The following is a 25437-nucleotide window of genomic DNA, read 5'->3' on the forward strand; positions in this document are numbered from 1 at the left end:
TTTCTAGTACTCCTCGGTTGTTCTTTTATCAGGTAAGCGCCTGTAAGATTTCTTTCTCGAGTTCCCAACATGGCAGACAAAACAGTAACAGCGACAAAGAAGACAGCCGCTGAACTCGACGAGGAAATCGATGAATTCATGAAAGAGAGGTCCAGTGGTAAAAAGCGTGTCATCACTTTCACAGAAGAAAATTGGGAAGAGGTATGATTGTTGATATGCATGAAAACATGCCGAACTAACTCACACGTGTTCACTCAGCTCGGTATTGTGTACCGATGGTTTTCTACGAGCGAATCATGGAAATCGAGGAACCAAAGATAACATGCAAGTTTGATTTTTTGTGATATCAGGCAGATACTCTCAGAAATGAACGCTCTCTGGCTCTGGAAACTATTCCTCCAGAGTCGGAGATCAATCCTCGTCGGGCATGAATGTCCGATACACATGTAGTGGTCAGCTGTTAGCCAGCCGCAGGTTGGAGTGGTGGGGAAGACATCAGCAAACATATTAGTGACATCATCAGATGATACAAGAAAATCAATCACGTTTCTTTTAACCGTTCCACTCCCAAGATCAGATTGGAATTTTTCCCCACTGACTGCTGTACATTTCATTGTTACACGTACAGTAATTAGGCAGGAGAATTTGGTCTTATTCCAAAGTAATGCCTTAGAGCTGATAAGCTTGTCTGTTCTTGTAACCAGTTAACAAGATAACTTATTAGAATTGTAAGGAGAAGTTACATTTTGATCACTTGTGGGAGTCAAAGTGTTAACCTTTTCAGTCTCAGGAATGACCCACAAGGAATTTCTCCTTGCAATGTCAGTACAGTTTCAGACAAAAAGATTGCGAGAAGACAGAATAATGAGAGTGAAGAAATTTCACATCAATTTATTTTCAAAACCAAAATTGTAGACAGTGTACGGGAGATGATGCAGTCCCCAAAGCTTTCTCAAATATTGTGAGACTCACTCTCTGTCTTGTTTTAGGAATTTGAGAAAACACCTGCTTTTATGACAAAAACTCCTACACAGGAAGAAATAGATAACAACCCAGCCTTAGCAGCCCTTCAAGCTATGAAATATGAAGACGAAGACCCTGTAGGTAAGCATGAAGTATTTATTAAATAATGATGTACTTGGAAAAATCATGTGCGTCTGAATGGTGAAAAATGAGGGCAATTTTCATGTAATTTGAGTGCAAAATTGTAACACAAGTATAAAGTTGTAACATTGGTGCAAATTACAAGTAGCACACATATTGCAAAAATTTAGTCCGTCTTGACTTTCTGTGATTCATTTTTCATGTAAATTATTAACAATTAGCAACATGATTTTTGTGCAATTTGGTGTAAAAATTAATAAGCACTTAAATTTTTCAAAGACTACCTAATGCATTTGCCTTACACGTTCATGTAATTTTGTTGTCTTTGAAAAATTACTTGATTGTACTTATTAAAACCAAATTGCACTGGTAATCATGTTGTTACCTATATGAATTAGGTATAAAAAAAGGAAACCTAAAATTTGACAAAATTATTTTAATGTAAGTTTTTTCTTGACCATGTAGCAATGTTCAAGCAGAATCATGCTAAGAAGAAAGAGAGATATGAACCTCCTGGGGCATACTGTATGATTTAGCACTTGGTTCTGAGAGCTGAAAAATTATCAGGAATGTATTTTAAAAACAGTGAAAATAATTAATGATCTTAAGAGTTAGCCCTTTAACTCCCATGAATGACCAAGAGAGAATTTCTCCCCACATTATCAAGCAGACAAGTGATGAGGTTACAGAAATATATGAATTAGGGGATTATTATTTCATTGATAAAATACCAAATTCTCCAAACAAACATTATAAAAATTGTATGGTAGACAGTAAGGAGAATTACTAATTGAGATCTTGGGAGTTAAAGGGTATTAGTTCAAGAGTGCATGACACAGAGTTAATATAAGCTTTATTTACAGCAAGAGCAGAAGCATACAAAGAAGATGGTAACTATGAGTACAACAGAAAAAAATTCAAGGAAGCGATTGCTGCATATACTGAGGGAATCAAGGTGAAATGTGATGATGCTCATCTCAATGCCATCCTCTACACAAACAGAGCAACAGCACAAATATGTCTGGGTTAGTATTGATATGCCTACAATTGTTGCCAGCAAATTGAAACAGACCTTTTGCTAATGGTACTAGATGTAACATTTTGTGCAGGGAATTTCAAATACCTGTCTTTAATTGGAAACTGTTGGAATTAAAGTCTCTTATATCTGGCCAGTGAATAAATTGCTCTCCATTGTTGTTTTTTTTTGGTCAACACTTATTTATCAAATAGCAATATTACAGTTGGATAGCATACATTGCACAAGAGGGCCCTAATGAAATCCTATCAGCAGCAAAATTTTATGTTTGAACACTGAGTTAAATGGAGACTCGCTAATTGAAGAAGAAAAGAGGCTTTCTAAAGACAATAACATTTATTTGTTGATTAAAAATGACTATAATAGTAATTAGAATATACAAAAGCAGTGAATAGAGTTGATGGCATGCGCTGATTAGTTACTCAAACTCTGAATATCCTTTGCTATTTACCTTGGCAAGCAAAGGGTGTTGATTTCCACTAGAAAATATTGTAATTGTTGCAGGAATGAATTAGTTAAAGTCATCTTTTTGTACTCAATTATCTCACACTGTTTTAGTATTATACTAAAACAACCATTCACCTCAGTGTTGATGGCCAGTGGTAGATATTTAACTCACTGCTTTGCGGCTTTGTAAGTATTCACCACTAACCACCACTACTTTGGTGAATAGTTGTTAATAATAATAATAATAATAATGATAATAATAATGATGGTAATATTGATGATGATAATAATAATGATGTTGACAACACTAACAATTGTAATGATTTATATGTAAATCATCATTTCCTTAAAAAACACATTTTGTGAGCATTGTCCATATTTCTTCATTTTGTAGGTTTTTTAAGCTCACTAGAACACAAGGACTCAAGGTTTTTGCAAATAAATAAGTCTAAAGAATGGATGCCACATCTCCACGTAGGATTAAAGCTGGAATCCTTAATTTCTTTTGACAGGAAATAATCGTAGTGCCCTTAATGATGCCACAGCTGCGAGGAAGCTAGAACCAACTTACATGAAGGCTTTAATAAGGGGTAAGTACATAGGTGTACACGCACATGTAGGGGCTCTAAAATTTTTCAAACTAGTTTGATTTTTTTCCTTTATCTTGAAATAACCTTTAAACACTCAGAAGTGACTTAGATTTAACCTCTCCTTATAACATCCATACATTATCTAGCAAACAGGTAATGAAAATACTCAAACTTATTAGGTAGGAATTTTTTCTTGATCTTAAACTTAATTCTTGTAACTTATTTACAAGGAAATGTGTAGCAACTAGAAGGGAGAATTAACAATCAAATCTTACAAGGATCTGAAGGGTTAACAAAGGGAAATAAAATTGAGTGCATGTTTAAATATTTAGTTGCTTCATTCTACAGAAACAGGTTTATTAAGCTTTGGCCAGGTAAGCCACTTGGATTTAAAACTGACATAATGTGTCACTTACTTTGTAGGTGCCACTGCTTGTGTGGAGCTTCAAAAATTTGAGGATGCTGTAAAATGGTGTGATGAGGGATTAGCTGTATCCTTTTACATCTTTTTAACACTTATTAGCTGCTATTTCTTTGACAGCATGCCCAAGTTTTGCATCTCATAGAGCCTGTTAGAAGGCCTTCATTATGAGCCCTTTGGCACCAAAGGAGCCCTTGGAGCCTGCAAGAAGGCCTTCATTATCAGCCCTTTGGCACCACAGAAGCTCTTGGAGCCTGTGAGAAGGCCTTCATTAAGAGCCCTTTGGCACCATTGTGTCTTTGCCCACAGGAAAATAATGGAGGCCTTAAGCAACAGAAGCCATAAAGAGGTCTGCAAATGGTCTGGTGCTGATAATGACCAGACTGCAGAAAATCTTTTGCTTTTAAATTCCAAGTAATAATTTTTCTCTTCCTCTCCCCCTTTCATAATTGTTCTTTTTGTATTCATGCGTGGCTCGCCTGATTTCACAAATTAGCCAATCATGTCAAAGAACTCAAACTTTTACTTTGGAAAACTAATGTGGACATTTTTTGCATACTTTAAGTTTGTTTTCACAGAGTTTTAGATGGTTGTTTTTGAGCTTTCATTCATGTGAATTTGTTACTCCTTTGTTTGCAATTGTAAGAAGCTTCAGAGTTTTTATTTGAGCCAAATGTTGTGGTTCATTTAACAAGTTTAATTCATATTTCCTATGGAGTTTGGGCTCTAGCCGCTTTTTGGTAAATGGATTTTTTACACAGACCATGGAAAACCTTTCCCTGATAGCTAGACTAGTTATTACAGACTATTTGAATTCCTGATGCATCTGCTAGTACAAATATCTTTGACTTTAATAAGATTGAAGCTCAAAACCAAAGGCTTTTGGGTTTAAGGAAAAAGGCTGTTGCAGAACAGAAAAGGGTGCTGAGAGATCAACGAAAAGCAGTGTTAAAGGAAAAGAAAGAAAGATCTGAAGCAGAGGCTTTGAAATCAGCTGTTAAGGTGTCTTGTTCAACCTATTAGTGGTAGGAGATAGGATTTTTTTTGATGAGTTTGAGTGTTCTCCTTACTTGTTTGCTGGATGATGTATCAATATTATAGGGAGAAGTTATTTGTTAATCACTTAAAGAAGTTAAGTACATGTAATGTAACTCGTTAGGAAACACCAAAGGTTTTAATTTTTAGAGAATTTGGTTGATTGATTGATTTTTTCGTTTATTCTTATCACTTGTCTGCTTGATGTTGTATTAATATTGGGAAGAGAAATTGTCTTGGTAACTTCCTAGGCCCGAGGAGTCACTTTGGAACATGAGGATGACCTGTTGAGGCCCATGACGGATGGGGGACTGGACATCAAGGTCTCTTTGGACAGTAGTGGTGTACTTCACTGGCCAGTCATGTTTGTTTATCCTGAGTTTGAAGAGACCGACCTGATATCTTCATTTAATGAGAATGACAGGTGAGTGTTGCATAGGGTAATTTAGAATTATCAATTGAGTTGATAACGTAAATTGGCCACCGTTAAGAGCTATAAAGCTGACGTTTCCAGCGATAGCCCTTCGTCAGAGCCATTGACGAAGGGCTAACGCTCGAAAATGGGAAGAAAAATACTTCACAAAACAAAATGAATTATAAGAGCAATTTACAATCGAGTATCAAAGGCAAATATTGTCTGTGCTTTATCTCGCTCTTTGATTGGTCTAGACATAAAACGAATACCGATCGTGGCTTGGTCATCCGCGTTTTCCCGCGCTTTTAGCCGTTTCCCTGTTTTAATTATGAGTTCTGATTGGCTAACGATGATGTTTTTCTTCGTTACAATTGGACGTACTGATTTGGTTTTGGTTTATCAACAGTCAATTGAAAACTTCTCTAATTCGCATTTTGTTCTGGAATGATAATATGGCCTTTTTTTATCTAAATCAAGTAATCTTCTGTTTATTGAACATTTGTCAGTGTTGTTGATTACAGTGGTCGTTTCGTTTTTGTAGAATGGCAGATCATCTGTGTGCCATGTTTGACCAAGAATCTCCTCCCTGGGACAAAGAAAGGAAGTACACTCTTGCAAATATCGAGGTAAATTTATGAGAACAGCACACCTCTTACTAACCGAGTTTGAGGTCCGAGCTGTAAGTTATGAACCGAATTTTTTCCGGTCAAAGGGTGCGTTCCTTAAATCTGAGCCAAAAAAAAAAGAAAACGAGGCTCCGTAACTTGTATAAGGATCAAGGAAACGAATTTATTTTGGTTTAAATAGAGAGGGAAGATGTCAATTCAGACAAACTTTTAAATTTAGCAGGCCGCACAGTGAAATACAGCACGTAAAATTGACCAGTCCTTGCGCCCCCATTCAGAGAGAAATTTAATATATGTATTTAGTATATGCCACACTGGCTATGTGGTTAACTATGACTAGTCGGTTGTTGGGAAGTGCGCCCGCACTCCTCTTCCCCTCGGTGACGCCGTTCATTTCCGAGAAAAACAGTTCTGCTTGCATCAGGCTTTCTGCAAAGCCTTAATTTTCCATGGAGTTACTTTGCAAAAATTGCAAGCGTGTATTTTGTGATCATACTCTAATAACCAAACTGGTGGTAACTCTTCCCAGGTTTATTTTGAGGACTCGGCAAGAGAAAAGCTTTGTTTGGTGAAAAATAGTAGCTGCCTGAAAGATATACTATCGGACTCGAGGTGAGTCATACAAGATGTATCATTCACGTTTGCCGGGTATCAGAGCTAAAAAACACTAGAATACTGCTAAATCTTGGCTGTACATATGTAAGACTGTAAACGTGTCTGTAATACAGGTTAAAAAAGAGGAAAACATTTAAGTTAGCGAGCGATCCAGGAAACTTATCATAATGGATTTATCCCAGTTTCAATACCCCATGGAAAAAATGCCTTCCCGCAATAACAAATGCAATGCCTTCGCCGCTTTTATTCATCAAGAATTTTCAAGAGAGGTTAACAGGGCTTTTTGCAAGAAGGAAGATTTTTGGATTATAGACTCTTTTTATGGAAGGCCTCTTATTTCCAAAGAGGATATTTTATCTCTCTTTTTTGGTTAATCACCTCAGTAATTTTTCTTTGGTTTTCCCGATGGTTAGGTTTGTGGTAAAACAGAGAACACCGTCGTTTATTATCCTAAGTAAAGAGTCTTCATTCCGGACAACTTTCCTCCAGCGATGTCAAGTTGAGCGATGACACGTGCATTCGGTACAACGTCGGGTCTACGTCCGTAGCACCCCAAGGTACTTCGAGGAGATGCCGAAGGGTCTCCGATTCATGTTTTCGAGTGAAAGAACAATGCGGGGATTTGAGACCATTCTCCCAGTAAAATGTTGTCTTTAAACATTGTATTGACTTATTCTATGTTGGCGTGCTAATCACACGTGAAAAATATGGACAGTAACTAAACGCAATGCATTTTTTTTCATACGTTAGGATAGTAATTGTCCATAGAAAAATCTTATATACATAATGGACTTTTCCAAAGGACCTTACTTCAAGCTGGTGACCGAAAAATTTCAATACATCATTGTAAATGAGAAGATATTGTAAATTTAATTCAATATAGATTAGAAATGTAAAGATTTCGAAATGTTCAAACATCGTAATGAAAGGCGCGCGCGAAACTCTTTATTTTAGGCGGGAAAAACGCAACAGAAGTTAATACGATGGAACGAGTTTTCGAAAATGAAGGTGGCAAATACAAGATTGCGACAATTTTGCAGGAGTACAAGTTTTCTCTGGACAAAGCTCAATTCTTTCCATCAATAATAACTGTTCAGACTTACATGTAATTGCTCATAGCCTTCACAGTAAAACTTCACGAGGTATTTATTTTCTTAGCAATTCGCTGGAAACTTAAAGTCAAAATTCGTACTCGCAGTATGTATGTATATGTATAATCTTTATTTAAGCACGAAACAATTCATCAGCAATTACATTAACTAAAACTATTTAAAAATTAAAACACTAACTAATAACTAAAAGCTGTTTTCCGTGAATGCCGTGCGTTATAGAGTGGCATTGATCTTGCGTTTAAATAACCCCAGAGACTCTGTGTTCCTTATATCACATGAAAAACACTCGTACACTTTTCATGCATGGATAACTAGAAGTGATTTCGTTTCGAAGAATAAACAAACGCAGGTGATAGCTCAATTCATTTCCATGTACGAGATGTACTAAAAATCCAATAAATACTTAAGGACAATTGTGGTTAATCACGTCTATTGTGGCGTAAAGTTAATTGCTTGTGTAAGCCGCTAATTAAAGCGTGCATGGAAAAAAGCACTCATCCGAACTTACTTATTAAGCACATGTAAGCCTAAAATGTAAAATGGGAAACATTGTCAACACTCATCGAGGGCAAAATATCCAGCCTGAAAGAGCAATCGCCACGGTCAAAGCAGCAAGTGTTTTTAAAGCAAAAATGAAAGAAACACAAGCAAACAGGACAAAAGCATCGGAGCAAATAGAAGAGGTAGTTAAACGGAAATTTCGCAGGAAATCAACTGTGTTTGGATGTAGACCCATAGGGAGACTAGCTTCTGGTGATGAATCGCCACCACCAAACACCACAAGCTCCCAGAAGGATGTTCTAAAGTTTGTACGCTGGTGAGGATAGAGGAATAGGTTTGAAATTTTTACTTGAAGGATCAACTGTCATATATTTAGTCGTTATGCTAAAATTCAATGTAATTATGAATATCAGCATTAAAAAATATGCGTTTTTATTTTGCTTTTAATGTTGTCGTACTGAGCTAATCGCATCCAACAGTTTAGATAGATTGGGCCAGTACGAGATCTCCTAATTTTTTAGTGGTGAATAAGTTACCTAGCTTGGTCATGAATGCAGAGAGAGACGATTATACCTCGTTAATGTATTGATGTTTTGAATTTAACTGCGATTCTTTTAACATGTTTGGGCGGAAAAAGTGATCGAGTTTTTACTTGTTGCTAAGTGATTTAAATTTATTATTTTTTTCCTTTCTCTGACCGGCTTTCTCCTCGCTTTCAGTGAGTGGTTTCGAAGCTCAGTTGGTCGTAGCGCGCAACAAGCATTTGGAGGCACGGGTTCGAATCCTGTCTAAGCCTGTATTTTGTTCGGTTTCTTTTCGCAATTTCTTTAATAGCAGCTCATCGAGGACCATTTCTTAACTTGTTCACCATCTAAAGGTCAAAATAATATTTATTTAATTAGTTGTGCTGTCAGGTTCATTGTGAATGACCAGAAACACCAGCTGGCTGATTTGACTCAGACAACTTTGAATTGAGTTGAATGAAACAACACATTATGTCTACTTTGAAATTAAAACAAAGAAATTATTGAAAAAGATCCTGAACGTTAAAACAAGGGGGGGGGGAGGTACTTGGGTCAATATTGATAGGGTACGTGCCGCTGGCCTCTCAAAACCCCTACCCCACTTTAGTCAATCTCATGGCCAATCGTAGACCCCATTTTAGTACATTTTTGGTGAAACGAAGTTTTCACGATGACAACTTATTTACCTTCATTTTATAAATCTACCTTATAAAGCCTTACCTGAAATTTCTTACCTGCAAAATCCTGAAAATGTGGGACCACATTCTAGTAACTCTCTATGGAAAATGCAGCTCCATTATAGTCAATCCAGTCGTGAAAACGCAACCCCATCCAGTGGCACAACCCTATTAGCTTATTATTAAGAAGTGCTCCCCTCCTTGGCTCGATTACTAACCACTGTTCGGGAATATGAGCCCACGCTCCTTCCTCCGAACCCACCTACTCGGGGAAGAGCAAAGACCGGACACGAGAGAGCGGCGAAAATTGAGCCTGTCCACACCACTGGCTGAAAAATGCCTAGAGTAATGTTCAGGCATCAACGAGTGTCGAACCTATGACCGTGCTCTCTTCCTAACTGCATTGAAGACGGGATTAACGGAATTAGATTACCGCTATTTAAGTCTGGTTGAAAATCTACGAATTTCTTTTTTAATTTTCTGTCTCCTTAAGGGTCAGCGTTAGTGATACACTAGTTGTTAAGGACACAAGTGTTGCATGGAATGCGTTGAGAGACTTAGTCAGCCGTGAAAGAATTCCCTCAACTCAAGACGCAGGACGGGGGCGTCTTAAATCGATAACAGATGCCATTCGGTTCACTCGAAGAACTTCCACGTCATCAAAAACAACGAAGGTGGCCAGCGGGGAATTTTCGTACAACGATATGCTAATTGTAAGTGAAACCATTCGTTTGCAGGGGTGGGCGTGCCTTCATTGGCGCGTTCGGGCTTTCGGGAGTTCGGGTGCTCGTGCGTTCGTGTGCTCGTGCGTTCGTGTGCTCGTCCGTTCATCTGTCTTTCATCCTTGTTTCCTCCCTTTCTCTCTGTTTTTCCCTTCCATCTCGAACAGACCTACGTTAGCTTATTTTGTGTTCGACTTTTTCTTCAGACAGAATGGGAAACGCACTGCCATTTTTGCCACTCATCCTCCATTGAAGAAAGCCCTCTTAATCGTTGCCGTATCTGCCCAAGGGTTTATCACACTCATTGTCTTGCTAAGCGAGGGCATCTTTCAGGGGATGGGGCAGCTGAAACTCTGACGCTTGCAAATTCAGAAATCGGCTGGAGTTGCTGTAATTGCGTAAGTTGAGGTTCATAGCGTGAGATCTCGTCAATACGACCCGTAGTTTTATATTTATTAGATAATAAGTATTTGCATTTGGCAACATGAGGTACTTAAGAAATAGACCGTATTTTTTATCGGTTTACCGGTGTAATAACCCACGTGAGATGTTGGGAAAATATGAGAAAAGTTTGTAAACCACGAGCCAGAGGCGAGTGATTTACAAGCTTTTTGAGTGTTCTCCCAACATCCCAACATCCCAACATGATTACAGTTGAACCAGGTCTCCCACAGGGATTGGCGGGGTGACCGCTTATTACAGATTTACCGTTTAATACAGGTTCCAAAGATCAGGCGTTTGAAGTAAAACGATAAACAACGCCATTTTATGCCATAATTGACCTCTCAATGTACATAATCTCGCTCGAAAATACTGCTAAACTGGATTTTGGGAGAGAAAAATGGATTAAAAATTACGTTAAAGAGTATGCCTAGTTTTATTTAATTGGTCCCACTTTCAGTGACCGTTAAAAACGGGCGGAGGATAATAGAAACAGGTTATGGGGACCCAGTATAGGGAGACCTTGACCGCTTAATAGAGGTGAAAATTACAGTGATTTGGGGAGAAACAAATTCGGGACTTTGGTAACTGACCGCTTAATACAGGGTGATGGCTTATTACGGTGCCACTCAGTACAGGTTCGACTGTACTTATGTTTCTTTTGTCGGGACGTTCATTTGAAGAGCGTCCCCACCAACGTGAACTACATACAATAGTCACCCTTTGCACATGTGCGATGAGATAATGAGAGATCGTCTATTTCTCATCCATTTTTTTCATTTTCCTCTCTTGATTAACTAAGACTGGTGAGAGTCTAAACAAGTAAAAGTTACATTCTCAGCTTGAAACTTAATCCTTTAACTCCCAAGATCTGATTGTTAATTCTCCCCTCTAGCTGCTACGCATTTCCCTGTAACTTAGTTATGAGAATTTGGTGTTAGATCAAGACAAAAACCTGTACCTGATAAGTTTGAGAATTCTCAATATCTCTTTCCTGGATTAGGTATGGATATTATAGGGAGAAGATACAAATTAATCACTCCTGGGAGTTAAAGGGTTCACAGCAGGGATGAAATAATCTCATTCTATTGAATTTTATTGCAGGAAAATTTATTCGATCTTTTATCTGACAACGAAAAGATCGATATAATGGAAACATTTGATCTAATGGACACCAATCAAGGTCGGTAAGAAATATTGAAGTGAGCCAAGACTAACGTAACTAAAATGTTGCTTCAGAAGGTAACTAGTCGCTTCGCCTACGTTTCGTTTCCCCAACGACCAGTTTGGCTAACCTCTTGGGTCGTTTCGCCAACGTCTCAGGGTATTTCTTTAACGTCTCAAAGTTTGTTTCGCCAACGTATTACGAAATGTTTCATGATTCCTGGTTCGGCGTAACTTGTTCGACTTCTAATCGACCGAAAAGTGGAAGGGGAGTTCGAAACTAGCGTCAGTGAACTGACCTAGACATTGACGAAAAGACGTAAAACGTTATAATCGTAGGCGAAACGACGGCAATTCCATTAGCATGTTTAACTATGTTTCCTATTAATTCCACTTAGATTCTTTTATAAACAAAGAAGAGTACCTTTCATACCAGAAGGAGAGATACAGAAAGTTAATGGACATGGAAATGCCTAGTTATCGAGTGATAATCGAGGAGCGGATATTTGACGACATGGATAGGAACAACAATGATCTTATCGACTGGTGGGAGTTTGCGATTCCTATGTGCGTGAGGAAGTTGAGTGAACGGAGAAAGGTACTTATAATTCTGTGATCTGTGATTAATGTCGTTCTCAGGTTCCCTGTTCGTCTCGGCCTCTTACGAGAGAGTGAAGGGCGCGATGGAGATAGAGTATGGGTACGAGGTTGATTTTTAAAAATGCACTTCACCCCACTCAAATTTCCTCTTGTTGGGTCAGGTAACGTTCTGTTGTAGCTGGTCAAAACTAATCTCAAGTAAAGAAATTAACCTCAATAGTGAAATGAAGATGCAGCAAAAAAGGCTTGATAAGTTTTCCTTTGTAGTGGATATGGTGAGAGGTTATTCTTAGCAAGACTGATCTTCCTGTTCAAAAGCAGGCCACTAGTTTCTGGACAATTAAAAAGCTTGTAAGGGAAATATGATGTTTTGAATAACTGCATTCCGCCAAAAACTGAGATGAGCGATTCAAATTTGTAACTTTCTCGTATGTGGACTTGGCATTTTTCTTTTACCCTCCGTATTATCTCTCTGCATTCAGTGCCTACGGACGTGGAACTGATGCTTTCATTTTTCCCCTTATTTTTCGACAGGGAACACTCCCATCTTTGCTTACAAGACAGGAAATTTACAAACTCAAACGATTTTTCAAAGAATACGATATGGAAGGAGAAGGAGAAATCAGGAAAGATTTATCTCGAGAGGTCTTTAAGAACTGGTACCTCTCTTTGATAGATCGACGAGAAGAGGAGGTCCCGATTTGGGACTGGCTTGGGACTGAATATGTCAAAATAGACAATGAAGAGGAGCACTCGTTGTGTCAGCGGTTTGCCACGGTTAAGTGGAAAGACTTTGTGTTAAATCACGCGTTGTACATCCTTGCCGCGCGACCGAATACAGGCTCAATGAGGCCTTACGTTCCACAATTCAACAGTTTGAATTTGGAGTTCGATGAAGACGATGAAGATATTGAATATGATTAGAAAACAATTTCCTTTAATTACAGGAAAGATTGGTCCTGTCGTAAACATTTTCACTCTGTGTTCTTATTGCATGTCACGCCAATCTTGCGCATGCGTGAAAATGGTGTCCTCCTCAGAGGACATAACATGATGTATAATATGACATACTAGTCGGTTAGTTTTGCAAAATAAGATTTAGATTTAGTCGGTATGTTCTGAAGTAAAAGTTTTATTGTATGGAAAACAGGTTTTCCTTTTTTCGTTTAAAGCTTCAGCTGGAGTCACTACTTTTGAAATAGGGGAAAGCATGATCTAATGAACCTCTTTTCTTAGCGTTATCTTACATCATCTTTTGTTCAGAATCTTCAATCTTCAAGTCAAGTGTTCTCTCCGAAACTGGAAGTAGTTCATTTGGGAGTTTGGATAAAAGAATTTTCCTATTTCCTGGTTTCCGTTCATCTTAATGATGTATTCCCATCTTCAACCTCACTCTCAAGGCTTTCGCCAATTTTCAGGGAAAAGGCCCTTGGAGCAAGATTGTTCCCATCCTCTACCTAAGTCAGTTCGAATGGATCTAAAAGAAAGTGTTCATAGTGACCATGGTCACAAACATGAAATAATGCAATGCAACTAAGGAACTACAATGATTTATTCAAAAACGGTAACACTAACAAAAAACAACTTAACGTAGAGGGTTTTTGTCTCTTTTGACTTAACGGTAACCTCGTACCCAGATCCTATTGTGTATCTGTAACTGAAATGAATCGCTTGGCCGTGGAAGGTCTGGGTACGCGATTACTTTTGTCTCAGTTATGTCTCGGTAAATGTCATTTTGTGGAATAAATGGCTGAGACTTGTGAAAATGTCTTAGAGTAGAGTCAGTGAACATGTCAAGGTTACCCCGAATTTGCTTTCCATGTAAAACGTATTCTTTAAAGTAGCTAATTGTCCTCTCCCATTAAAATCATGTCCTAATTTAAATTGTTAGGAAATTTTTCTCAATTAATTTCTTTAGAGAGATAAACAGGCTAAATAAAGATTTCCATTTAGAGTTCCAGTTTCACATCATATGAACCGTCTCCGCTCTCTTTGGCCTCCTTTATAGCTTTTTCTTTCTCTTCTTTTGTTTTCTCCTCATCCTTAATTTCACTTTTCTTCTGTTCAGTTTCTTCCTTTTTCTCTTCACTGCTTTCTTCCTCGTTGCCTTGTTTCACTAGATCTCCTTTCCAATCTGTGCCAGGTTTGTATTTAGTCTCGTCTTTTCCATAATCAATCCATCCTTTGAATGGTTCCTCAGTACCTTGCTTTCCTACGAGTGTCAACCAGAGGTTTGCCACCCACTTTGTACCTTTTATCACGTCACAGCCGCCATGTTGTGCCAACTGGTCCAAATCACTAAGCCAACCTGCAATCAAGAAATAAATACTGGAGGAAATAAATATTGAAAAAAGCCTGTGTTTAGTTGCGTAACACCAAAAATTTTCGTTGACTTCGACGTAATTTCGATCAGTATGAAATTAAAGGGGCATAGATTTTTTGTGCGACAATGTCACTACCTTACCCCTCCCTAGCTAGTACAGATTTCTAGTTCCAGTCTTGACCGTGAGAATTGTCACGCGACGAGAACAACATGGCTTCCAAAAGGTTGAATGTGACATAACCAAGTGCTCTAAACAGCTGTTTATCTCTGAATTATTGCGGGCATTGCTCACAAAAGGGCCTTAGTTGGAAATTTTGCCATCAGTTGTTATGAAGGTTTAAGCTTCAGTTATTATGAAGGTTTTGTTATGAAGGGTTTAGCTTCGCTTTGGAAAGCATGACGGGCCAGGAAAATTTTGTCTTTGGCGAGACACTTTACATAGTACGCTGGAAGGATTTACGAATGTCGAAATCATTTTAATGACTCAACCTACGCTCACTCAGCACCAAGGTGAGTACATAGATGGAAATATAATTTGAATAAATGGCAGAAACGTTTCCACAGCTGCGCGCTTTGATACACCTTGATATTCAGGTGTATTTAATTAGAGTTGAACTTTAAAAGGTTGTGCTCAATGTTACTCAAATGCCTGCCTTTTTAAAGGCATAAGATCAGCAGAGAAAGAGAAAATTTCGGGACTCAGAATTTTCTTGGTCGGACTTTGGCGAAGATGAAATGCGGAATGTACTTTAGTCCTAGATGTAGATAAACACGATGTCTAAGCGCTTAGCAGCCGGGCTGTTCATAACTGGGCTAAATGCCCGGAAGTGAATAATTTTTCAAAGAATTTCCACTGGAAAGTTATTTCAACCTTCTCAAGAGTATCAGGATGTTAGTGTAGAAATGTCAGGCGATTCCACAAATTATTTTGTTTTCCAGTGGACGCATATTCCGAGCTTGTACCGTTAAGTTGTCCGATCGTCGACACCCAGGAAACATTTCTATAACATCAACTTTTTCCTTGCATTTTATTTTCCCGCAGAATATGAAATTAACTCTTTTACTTGAGGTCTTTGATTAAGACGATTGACTGTGGAAACTACAGGTAGACTGTGAGTATGCAACTATTCTAGAAGTCGTTTGTTTATTAGTAATGCATTTGAGCGTTAACACGGGAAGTGATTTCTCCTTTTAATACTCCATATTTCCTTGTTAATCAGCAAGGATAATTTGGTATATATTAAGGGAACACCCCTCCCCCCTGGCTGACAAGTGCAACGGTTCAATAACTATTTTCCATAAGCGACTACCGCAAAGAGGGCCGCGCGGCAAAACCCTGACACGAGAGCCAGCGCCCAGGCTAAACAGACTGCGGTAATAAGACTTATAGGCCAGCGATAGACCAGCGGTAACTTCCTTTAACTGGAACCCTTGCAGGTGTCAAAATTCCTACAACCCATTAGCTGGATAATGCATTGATATTGCAAAGAGAAGTTATTAGTGGTAAAAATCGCTTTTCGTGAAGGGATGAAAATTGAACAACGTTCATATTACGTACCTGTGTTTTTGTCCAGCTGGTGGTTATACCACAATATTGCTTTTCCTTTCTCTGGTTTAATCACTAGGTTACTTTTATGGCAGTTTTGTGCAAGATTACATTTCCAGCCTTCTCGTCGCTCCCACGCCTAACAATTAAATGCAAGCAAGTGATAAAGCAAGATAAAATGGTTTTGTCAACACAGTTGATAATGTAAACTAGCCACCGTAAAGAGTTTTTCAAGCGTTAGCCCATCGCCAGAGCGACTGAACATTTGTCAACATTAGAAAATCTTTACGGTGACCTATTTACATCATCAACTCAGTTGATAAAATCAAGTTCTTGTAACACTCCCCTCCGACACAGCCCTATAGTTTCTTTAGAGACCTACCCCCTTATTTAAGTGATAAATACCTATCCAGTGCGATTGATATATAACCGAAAAGAATTGAAATAGGCGTTGGACTACTTTGTTTCGTGCACTCTTGAGCTAAGCAAGAGATGGGGGGGAGTTCAAGCTATTTCTCTCGTATGCCGCTAGTTTTCGTTAACTCTCACCGAGAGTTGACGATAGTTGACGAAGATAAACAAGAATGAATGAAAGGTAAAGAGACTTTAAATTTCCGCACACGTTGAAGGGAGGATCGTTTCTTGCTTTCGGACAATCACAAGTTACGATGAGCACTGTAACATCAAGTTAATTCATACTGCATGTCAGCACGCGTGAGCGAAAAGTAAGGAGAGTTTAAATTACCGCTGAGGGAAGATCCTTTCTTGTTTTGGTACTATCACAAGCCACAAAGATTATTGTGACGTCAAGTTAAACTCCGACTGTCTACGCGTAAGTACGTCATAATTGTTTCCCAGGAAACCATGACGAGAAAGATGACCACTCGGTACCCGACCAGCATTATTCGAAGTACATCGACAATTGCTGATTCTTACCTCCACGGAAAACGTTTCATTACCCGCCACTGGAAACGCCGTCTCTCCGCCTTCCTGAGGTTCGTTCAAGTACAGTAAGACTGTAGCAAGTCTGTAGCAAGAAGAAAAGGAAAAAATTGTATACTGTCCTCACGGTTTGTCGGTTTCAATGAGAAGGCTAGTTTGGATTAATGTCAGTATCTGAGCGACTACGCACCTACCCCTCCCCTAACCCAACAACAGTCAACTGATAAAAACTTAAGGTAAATATCAAAATAGGGGAGGGGTAGGTGCTCAGATCCAATTTTGTCCCGTTTTTACACACAGCTGTCTCGTATGAGGTAAACCTCACGGCGTCTTCATTTGTTAAATCTAGATGCGGTCGTACATCCTTTTGTGAGCTTTTTGTGAGCTTTTGTCCATCGAGGGCTGTCTCTCTCGGAACAAGCGCTTACCTGCATAGACGGCAGTCGTCTTCATTCGCATAAGAGCAGCACTGTAGCTTTGGGTTCAAGTCATCTGAGTCGTGATGACAGTGATAATGGCCATGAACATCATACTTCACCACCTGAATGTTAAAAAAAGCTTTGCGTTAAAAAGTTATGAGCGTAGAAACAGACGACTCCCGATTTCTCACCTAAGGACGTACATGAGATAATGACATGCTTCTGATAGGCATAAAACAGGTGCATTTTTCATGTAACAAAAGTGAAAATTACAAATAGCGCGTGTGCGCTGCCAAAATTTCGTCCGTCTTGACTTTCTTGGATGCGTTTTTCATGTAAATTATTGACGGTTAATATCTTTATTTTTCGTGCAATTTGGTGTAAAAAGGCAATTGCAATTTAGTTGTCTTTGAAAAAATTTACTCGTGCTTATTAACACCAAATTGCACTCGAAATCATGTTGTTACCTTTATTTATTCCAACCATTTTAAAATCACAGATAATCTTAGCGACCTGATTGGCTCTCAGAAGTACGAGTTATACTTGACTCGCCCTTTTTTTCTGAATCTTTTCCTATATCTACTTTTCTTTTCTGAAAGCAAACTTGCTTTCGAATCAACAATATATTGACACTGACAAAATCCTATATTCCGGGGACTGAATTGCGCGGTTTCAAATTAAAACAGATTTACTAAAGTACATGGAGATCAAACTTCGCGTGGAAATCATTTTTATGATTACAGACAAAATTGCACTTCCATCAGTTCAGTTCCCATCAGTAGTGTCAATTATGTTAGGAGTTACTTACCTGCAGAGGCTCTGTATTATTGATAAATTCCTCTGGCAGAAGACTTAAACGCGACAATCTAGCAAAGATAAAGATAAATTAGAAGGAGTCTCTACAAAGTTGAAATTTTGTTCTACGCACCGCACTTCTGATTAAAGTGTGAAAAATTAAATTCTAATTACAAATACAGACTCGTCTTAGGTATAAGAAATTATCAAATTCACTAGTGACGTAGAATCAAACGAAAATTAAAGGAGTAAAGAATTTATGGAGCGATGGAAAGTAACAGCAGAAAAACAAATGAAATGTCAAAGGTTCTTACACCGAGAGAAACCCAACTGCATGATATTATTGTTGGGCAAAGGTTATCCGAAAACGAATTGCACCTTATCAAGAGATGATAATTTCCCATATTTTCACTTAACTTACTACAGCCCATTACGGATTGCGAATCTTCGAACGTGGATATTTGATCCATTCGATGAATATCCCATTAAGCAAAAAACGCCTTTATCGACCGGCAGTGAAATTTATAGTTTGGTACCATTCTCTTACCTGCCATGAAAATCCGAGAGGAGTGGATACTTTGGGTCATTGTGGAACATCCAAACCTGCCTACTGTTGCGACTGCGCAGTCGAGGTTTCGTTCTTCGCACTTTGTCGAAGTAATCTTTCATCACTGGAACAGTTACCTTCCTAAATTCTTCGAAGTCAATTTTACCTAAATATGTGAAAAAGAAAAAGGTATAAATATGAGTTTGCAAAAAAAAAAAAAACAGAGTACGTGGGTCTGCTTTTTGTTGCGCGCGTTTTGAATGAGTGTCGTGAAATCAAAACCAAAGTTATCTTAACTATTTAACTCCCAGATCAAATTTGAAATTCTCCTTACTGTCAACCATGCAATTCTTATAATGTTAGTTCAGAGAATTTAGTATTGGATCAGCTAATTATCCTCAACTTGATATTTGTCTTTATTCTCATCACGTAGCTGGTTGATATTGTAATGATATTGTAAGGAGAAATTCTGTCTTGGTCGCTCATGGGGGTTTAAGGGTTAACGTCCAACCAGAACAAAGGAAAGCATCATATGGAGCCAATGAGAATTCAAAGTGAGAGCAAGTGAACTGCCTGAGGCGCGGGAAAACACGGGTGACCAATTAGGCGCGGTTGATTTTAGTTTGAATTTGATTGGTTGAGAAATAAGCGCAAGTTTTCTGGGCCAATCTAAGGGAAAACTGTAGCAAAACCAACGGAATCCAGGACTGCCTGTGATACGCAATGTAAAATTGTCGCAAGAGAAGGGGTTTTGAGTTAAGATCTTTAAACTAGCTGAGAGAAATGTCTGATGTTGCAAAGGAAACGAACAAATTCGACTGATCCGATCAATCAGTACACAGCACCAAAGCAAGCAAAGATTTCCTGGCTGTTATCGGATTGGTCATTTTCTTTTTATAATTGACTCAGTAATCGCACCATAAAATTCAGACGCAACTATTTTCAAAAGGTTACGAATTTTGAGGCTTTTTCCAAGCAATATGTCTTGAAATACTGGACTTTTGTACCCCTGTATTCCTAATATAGCCTTACCGTTTTTATCTTTGTCCATATCAAGTTTTTCAAACCTAGGATATAAAGAAAGTATAGTTTATTTTTAATGATAACATTCCACAAATACTGTAACTTTATATAAGTTTCTTAATCCAGCGTTGAAGTGATCAAAATTGATTGCTGCCTGTCTGAGTTTTAAACGCGGACATTTTCATTGTCCCTTCAGCTGAAATAATGAACAGCAAGTTTCAATAATACCGTGAGAAACCTCGCGTATGCATTTACTGCGCTCAACTTGTGGTTTCTGATTTTCACACCGTGAATGGAAAAGGGGAAAGAGGGGAGCAATGACTCGGAAAGAAACACGACCAAGTTTTTCTTACATTTCCTGTAGGTCGTCCTCGGTAAAGTAGAGGTCTTCCTTTCCCCTAACATGCATAATCTGAAAGATGAAAAATATGTAACTCCTTTTTTTTCTTTTATTTATCGCGATAGTAAGGCTCAAACTAACAGAATGATAAAAATAACACAAAGGTTACCCTGGTAACGTCCTAGGGCATCAAAGCTAGACTAGTTTTGGGAAAGAGGACAATGTTTTATATCTTACCACTGCTAATGGAAAAGCGATTCGTCGGAAATCTTAGTACGAAATCCGGTTACTATGATCATGTAACACTTGTCTTACTGAATAATTTAAAATAATCTTATCGTGAGTACACCTCATATTGTGGCTTACGCTGAGATGACCCCAAATCTTCATCTTGAAGCCCTCTTAGAGTTGAAGATGATAATGTAAGCCCCAGTCTAACAGGTACTCAGGTTTTTAGAGGAATATATCACGAGCATATATTTTTAATTTAAGATAACGAATCGTTGACTGCAAAACTGTACTGATTGAAAGTTACTAAGTTTTCATCTCTCAGCGGAAATCTAATTCTGCTGTGTACCTTTAATGGGCAGGGCCAAGGGGGTCCTTAGAAGTATGTGCCACCCTTATGCTTTTGGACGAGGAAAAGAGGATGATATGTTATAATCAGCCATCCTGAGATTTTCCCAAAGGGAGCATAGAGCCCCATTCCGGCCGTATAATCCACTTCCGGTAAATCCTACTAACTTCCCTTACAGTCACGGTGGTGTTTAAACGTACCTCAACAGGCTCTATAAACCCGTCGTCGTTGTTATCCCAAATCTTAAAAGTTCTCTGTGATGTTTCGTCATCGATGACAGTGTCCGCCTTTGCCAAAGGACTCTTCTCCAATCCTAGGCGCTTGGCGTAACTGATTAGGTGATCACACTCAACATCCGTCAGAAAATTGGAAATCTCTGAGAGAGGCAAAGAAATGTTTCTTTTTCTTAGCTTGATGAAAGACAAACTAAAATGTAGAGGTTCGAAATGGCTACGCCAACATTTTTCGCCTGGAACGGGAGAATTTTTCGGGAGGACATCGTCTTCAGAGGTGGGGGGGGCGGACCGAGGATCAATTGTTGCTAACTGAGTTTAAAAGGGGACTATAACAAATTGACTGCTAAGGAGGGGTGAGGGTAATTATTGTAACACTAAAGAGCCTTATGTGGGGATCAGGGGGAAACATTTATTGTAAAACAATCAAAATCTTCCACTCCCGCCCCCCCTTCCCCCCCCCCCCCCCAGGAGATAATGTTCACTTCCCTATTTCACCTCAAACTGTTAGGGTTTAAAATACTGAACTGGAATTGTACTTAAATTGTTTTTTTTTTTATATTTTTCACCAACAATTTATATTTACAATTCTTAAACAATTTTACAATTTACTACTCTTAAACCTCTATAATGACTGGCTTCTAATTTCTCCAGACAGTATCAACCTTGAATCACATTCAAAAGTAATGAAAATAATGGAAATGACCACCAATTTAAGAAGCTATTGTTTGCTGAACAAATTCTCCTTGTCGGCATCTTAGGAAATGTATAAAGGACGGTATGGAGAATTTATTTACTGATGTTAGCGTTCACAGGGTCTTTTTTTGCGACTGATGTTTTTCTTTTTACTGATCGTTCCAGAATTGAAGTTTGCTGTTTATCTGATTTCTTGTTTGGAAAAAAAAAATTATTCTCCTTTTAATTCATGAAAAGAAGTGAATCTCATTTCATTTCGTCAGTATGTTATTTGATTTTTGGCTGGTCAACTTACTTCCTATGACATCTAAGACTCACCAAATATCGGCGGGTTCATACTTATAGTTTTCACCTTCCTTTTGTGAAATGGAAACACCATCATTTCTTCTTCGTGGCCAACCTTGAATTTACGGGTACAAAAAAAATCTGTTTAATTTTTTTGCGCGAAGGACGTTCAAATTGGTTCTTAAAGTGTTAGGTAACCGTAAGGCCGTCGTTTTAGCAATTTAAACTAAATTGTGCCGACCAAAAAGTTGAAGTGAGCATCAGGAATGAGAATTTTTAACTTTCGGCTGTTGTCCGCGTCTGAAAAACGTTTTTAACCTTCTTAAGCTCCTTAATAGCTTAAATCAAATTCAAATGAATCACAAATGAACCCATCTTCAATGCTTGGACAAAATCAACCACTCTATTAAAATCAGATAATCCTTGTGAAAGACATACCACGCACGTGGTCGTTCAACCTTAGAAATGCTCTCCCGAGTTGTATGGAACTACAAAGCTCACTTATCTGATGTTTTGCGAAAGATTTCGTTGGTTTTAATTAATATATCTACGCAACTAAGTAGGGTAAAGAATGATCATGTAGGAATTTTCTGATTTCAGCTTACCTTAACTGGATCGCGTAGTTTTGGAACCCATTTTGTTTTGTCGATCTCGTCTCCCGCTTCAGTGCTTTTGGTGATCCACATAAAACTTAGCAAAATTGTGCAAGAAACTGCGAAATATGCCCTGTTTTTCATGTCGACTTGAAACAACAAATCCTTTACAGGGAAGTTTGTGCTTTATGGACTATTTGTAATCTGCGTTTCCGATAGATATCCCTTTCTCAGGTCTCTGCAGGTCCCTGCACACGAACAAAGGCCAGACCACCGGTGACCGAACAAAGCGAGTTTCAACCGGTTCAGCTGCGTCGAGGAGAGGCCTGAGCGGGTTTCCTAAGAAGAAAGGTTGTTTGATGGTCGACAATATAAATTTTAGCTTCTTATCACGATAAAAATTGTATGATCATCTGTAAAAATTTGAAATTTGTTTAGTGTTTTGGATTAGGACAAACTTAAACCGTGTACTGTCTTTATGGTATATTTTTGTCCCGTAAGCACGTGTTTTGCAAGCTAAATTCCATTATTGGAAGCAGGTACTACAATACTGGGGGTAATTCTCGAACTCAATATTATGAAGCTTTAAAATCGTATGATTTTGGATTAAATGTGGCTCCGTAAACAGTGCGAGGTCTTGTAGTTTCAATATCTTACTTCTTCCTTAACCTAAATATAGTCTGCCATCAAGTGTAAGAACCGATTAGATGACAAATGAGGAGATTTCCGTATTTCCTAGACTCAAAATTTCGGACAGCTGCTATTCAAATCCTCTTAGGGTTTTGAAAAGGTAAAACAGGTTCAAATCATCAAAAAAAATGAAAAAGCCAAATCCTTCTATAATTAGGTACGTGTGGAAAATTTGGACTGCAACGCCTTATTTGAATATCGGAGGAAAAGGATGGAAAAGGGGAAAAATGTAAAAAACCATGGTTTCTTTAACAAAAAAACATTAAATGGAAATAGAAAAATGTAAAAAAAGAAACTCAACGCTTGGAAAATGCTACCTATAGTATGATGAAATCTGTGACACCAACTGCCTGTCATATCATGGGGGAAAAGTGTCTTCTTCGCTCTCCTTCACCATAAGCAGGGGTTTCCATAACTTTTTTCACAAGTGGCTGCCGATAATGTGATATACTACTGGGCCGAAGAGGGGCCGTGAGGTGAAACCCAAATACGGGAAACTGCGAGCAAGCTAAACAGACGGCGGCAAGAGGTCATATTTTAGAGGGCGGCCTGGTAACCGGCTTTCATTAAGACTTCTGCCTACAGGCGTAAGGACATAAACCGCGTTTGCGATCGAGGAAACTTGGAGAAAGAAAAAAATTCATGAAAAAAGGAAGAAAATATAGAAGAAAGAATTAAAATGATTAGATAAAGGACGATGGACTGGAAGAGAAAGCAAGAAATTACCGAGAGTAAAAGACATTTTGGCCGAATACTGAGTATATATGCTATTTCAGAGAACTTTTTACCGGGAAAAAATAGCCAGTCAGTGACTGTTTCGTAGAATTTCGTCGCAATAATACAGCATATGCACTCTCTCATCTAGAGAGTCTGTTCGCAGGCTAAACAGACAGGCGAGATCGGATAGGCGGCGGTAGATCTAGACCGCCTATCGATCAGAAAACCCTGTTTATTGACACCTCTGTTTTAATTTTGAGCATTTTAGTGTACACGCATTTAAATTAATCGCTTCGTGACCACACTATATTTGTGGAACCTGTTTCGTGCGAAGTCTCCTAAGTTTTTTGGCTTCTAGAGCGGTTGTGGTTATTTTTCAGAAACGATAAAGAACTCCGCGGCAATTGAAATAACGCCAATTAATTTTGCAATAGAGTAGCAATATCAAAGAAGAAATTTGGAAATTTGAACATTGATGAGATTATTTGTTACTGATCGTAATCAAGTGAACAAATGTATTCTTCGACAAATAATGCTGAAGAGTTTTATTAAAGTGAAAGGCTGGAAAATAAATAGGTGGAGCTCCGCTTTTGGGCTTTGCTCAGTCTATGTATTATTACATCACAGATGACGTCAAAATGTGGTAGCCTTAATTTCAGAAGCATCCAAGTACTTTTGAGGCGTATACATTGCATTAAATAAGTTTTGTGGATAAGTTCTACTTATACTGTGTATTTAACGTCACGCAATAGGTCACAAGGTCGTGATGTAAGAATCTTGAATGGACATTTTCACGCAACTCGACCCAAGCCTCTCTCGCTTTTTTCACTCAGTTATTATTGCGCCGTTCACGATTTCTTTCCGTTTTCCTAATTGGACCTGAAACAGGTAATAAAGTTATTGGTCTGGATTACCCGTATTTACCCTTTTTTTTTTTTCCAAGAACGCCGATAATGTTGAACCATCGACAAAACAAAATGTCAGGTCATCTAAATAATTAAATAAGTAATAATGATAAATAGATAAAAAATTTACATGGCGCCAGTATCCTAATGTTCAAAGGCGCTTTACAACATCGGCAAAAAAATACAAATTTAGCCTCCTTTCAAGAAACAGCATAAGAATGGTTACAAACGGGCTTTTCCAAACAGAAACGTTTTAAGTCTGTTTTTAAAAAACGGACACTGACGAACTGTTTTTAAAGTCATGGGGCAAAACATTCCATAGCCCGGTTGACGGGAAAAAATTGTCCACTGACTGTCCGTTACTTCGAGCTCTGAGTGCTGTGTTTATTAAGAAGAATCTCTGTGATTGTTTGCATCTTTCAGTGACGAGCAATGATCCCTTTTCAGAGACGGTCGAGAACTCGCTGAGAGTTTTGGTTAGGTTCATTGATTATGCACGTGACGACAGCGTGACGTCATGATCAAGAGGTTCGTATTTACTTTGGCATTGAAATAATAACTGAAGTTACCTCGGAATGAAATTTTTCTTTTCACGCGTAAACAACTGAAAAAATGATTTGGCGATCCGGGGAGTTGACCGCGTAAAAGCTAAATGAGACGACATTGTCGGATATTCAAGCCCCGAGTTTAGTGTTTTGTTATGAGGAATCTCTTTGATCGCTTGCATTTTCTAACGTTATGCAACGATCTGTTTTCACAGGCGGTCGAGAGCTCTC

The 25437-nt window shown here is 38.4% G+C and overlaps 3 protein-coding genes across 3 annotated transcripts; 2 read left to right on the top strand and 1 right to left on the bottom strand.

Annotated features, from left to right (window-relative positions):
- The first annotated feature begins 53 nt into the window (after positions 1-53).
- On the top strand, positions 54-7892 carry LOC131788021 (tetratricopeptide repeat protein 4). The gene is made up of 10 exons (XM_059105103.2): positions 54-201; positions 990-1104; positions 1968-2129; positions 3100-3177; positions 3601-3668; positions 4457-4600; positions 4885-5057; positions 5590-5674; positions 6204-6286; positions 6703-7892. Exons 1-10 carry the CDS (start codon positions 70-72, stop codon positions 6797-6799), a joined length of 1137 nt encoding a protein of 378 aa, XP_058961086.2. The 5' UTR covers positions 54-69; the 3' UTR covers positions 6800-7892.
- A 47-nt stretch (positions 7893-7939) lies between these two features.
- On the top strand, positions 7940-13254 carry LOC131788082 (PHD finger protein 24-like). The gene is made up of 6 exons (XM_059105153.2): positions 7940-8218; positions 9597-9816; positions 10032-10223; positions 11371-11449; positions 11829-12028; positions 12565-13254. Exons 1-6 carry the CDS (start codon positions 7941-7943, stop codon positions 12952-12954), a joined length of 1359 nt encoding a protein of 452 aa, XP_058961136.2. The 5' UTR covers position 7940; the 3' UTR covers positions 12955-13254.
- Positions 13255-13977: 723 nt separating this feature from the next.
- On the bottom strand, positions 13978-23474 carry LOC131788080 (transmembrane prolyl 4-hydroxylase). The gene is made up of 12 exons (XM_059105152.2): positions 23357-23474; positions 22362-22688; positions 21790-21871; positions 20743-20918; positions 19979-20037; positions 19635-19669; positions 18603-18768; positions 18069-18126; positions 17270-17382; positions 16836-16926; positions 15912-16038; positions 13978-14338 (listed from the first exon to the last, which is right to left on the bottom strand). Exons 2-12 carry the CDS (start codon positions 22491-22493, stop codon positions 13980-13982), a joined length of 1398 nt encoding a protein of 465 aa, XP_058961135.2. The 5' UTR covers positions 22494-22688; positions 23357-23474; the 3' UTR covers positions 13978-13979.
- Between the last annotated feature and the right edge of the window lie 1963 nt (positions 23475-25437).

Source organism: Pocillopora verrucosa, chromosome 12 (genome assembly GCF_036669915.1).
Source record: "Pocillopora verrucosa isolate sample1 chromosome 12, ASM3666991v2, whole genome shotgun sequence".
In the NCBI taxonomy this organism is placed as follows: Eukaryota; Metazoa; Cnidaria; class Anthozoa; order Scleractinia; family Pocilloporidae; genus Pocillopora; species Pocillopora verrucosa.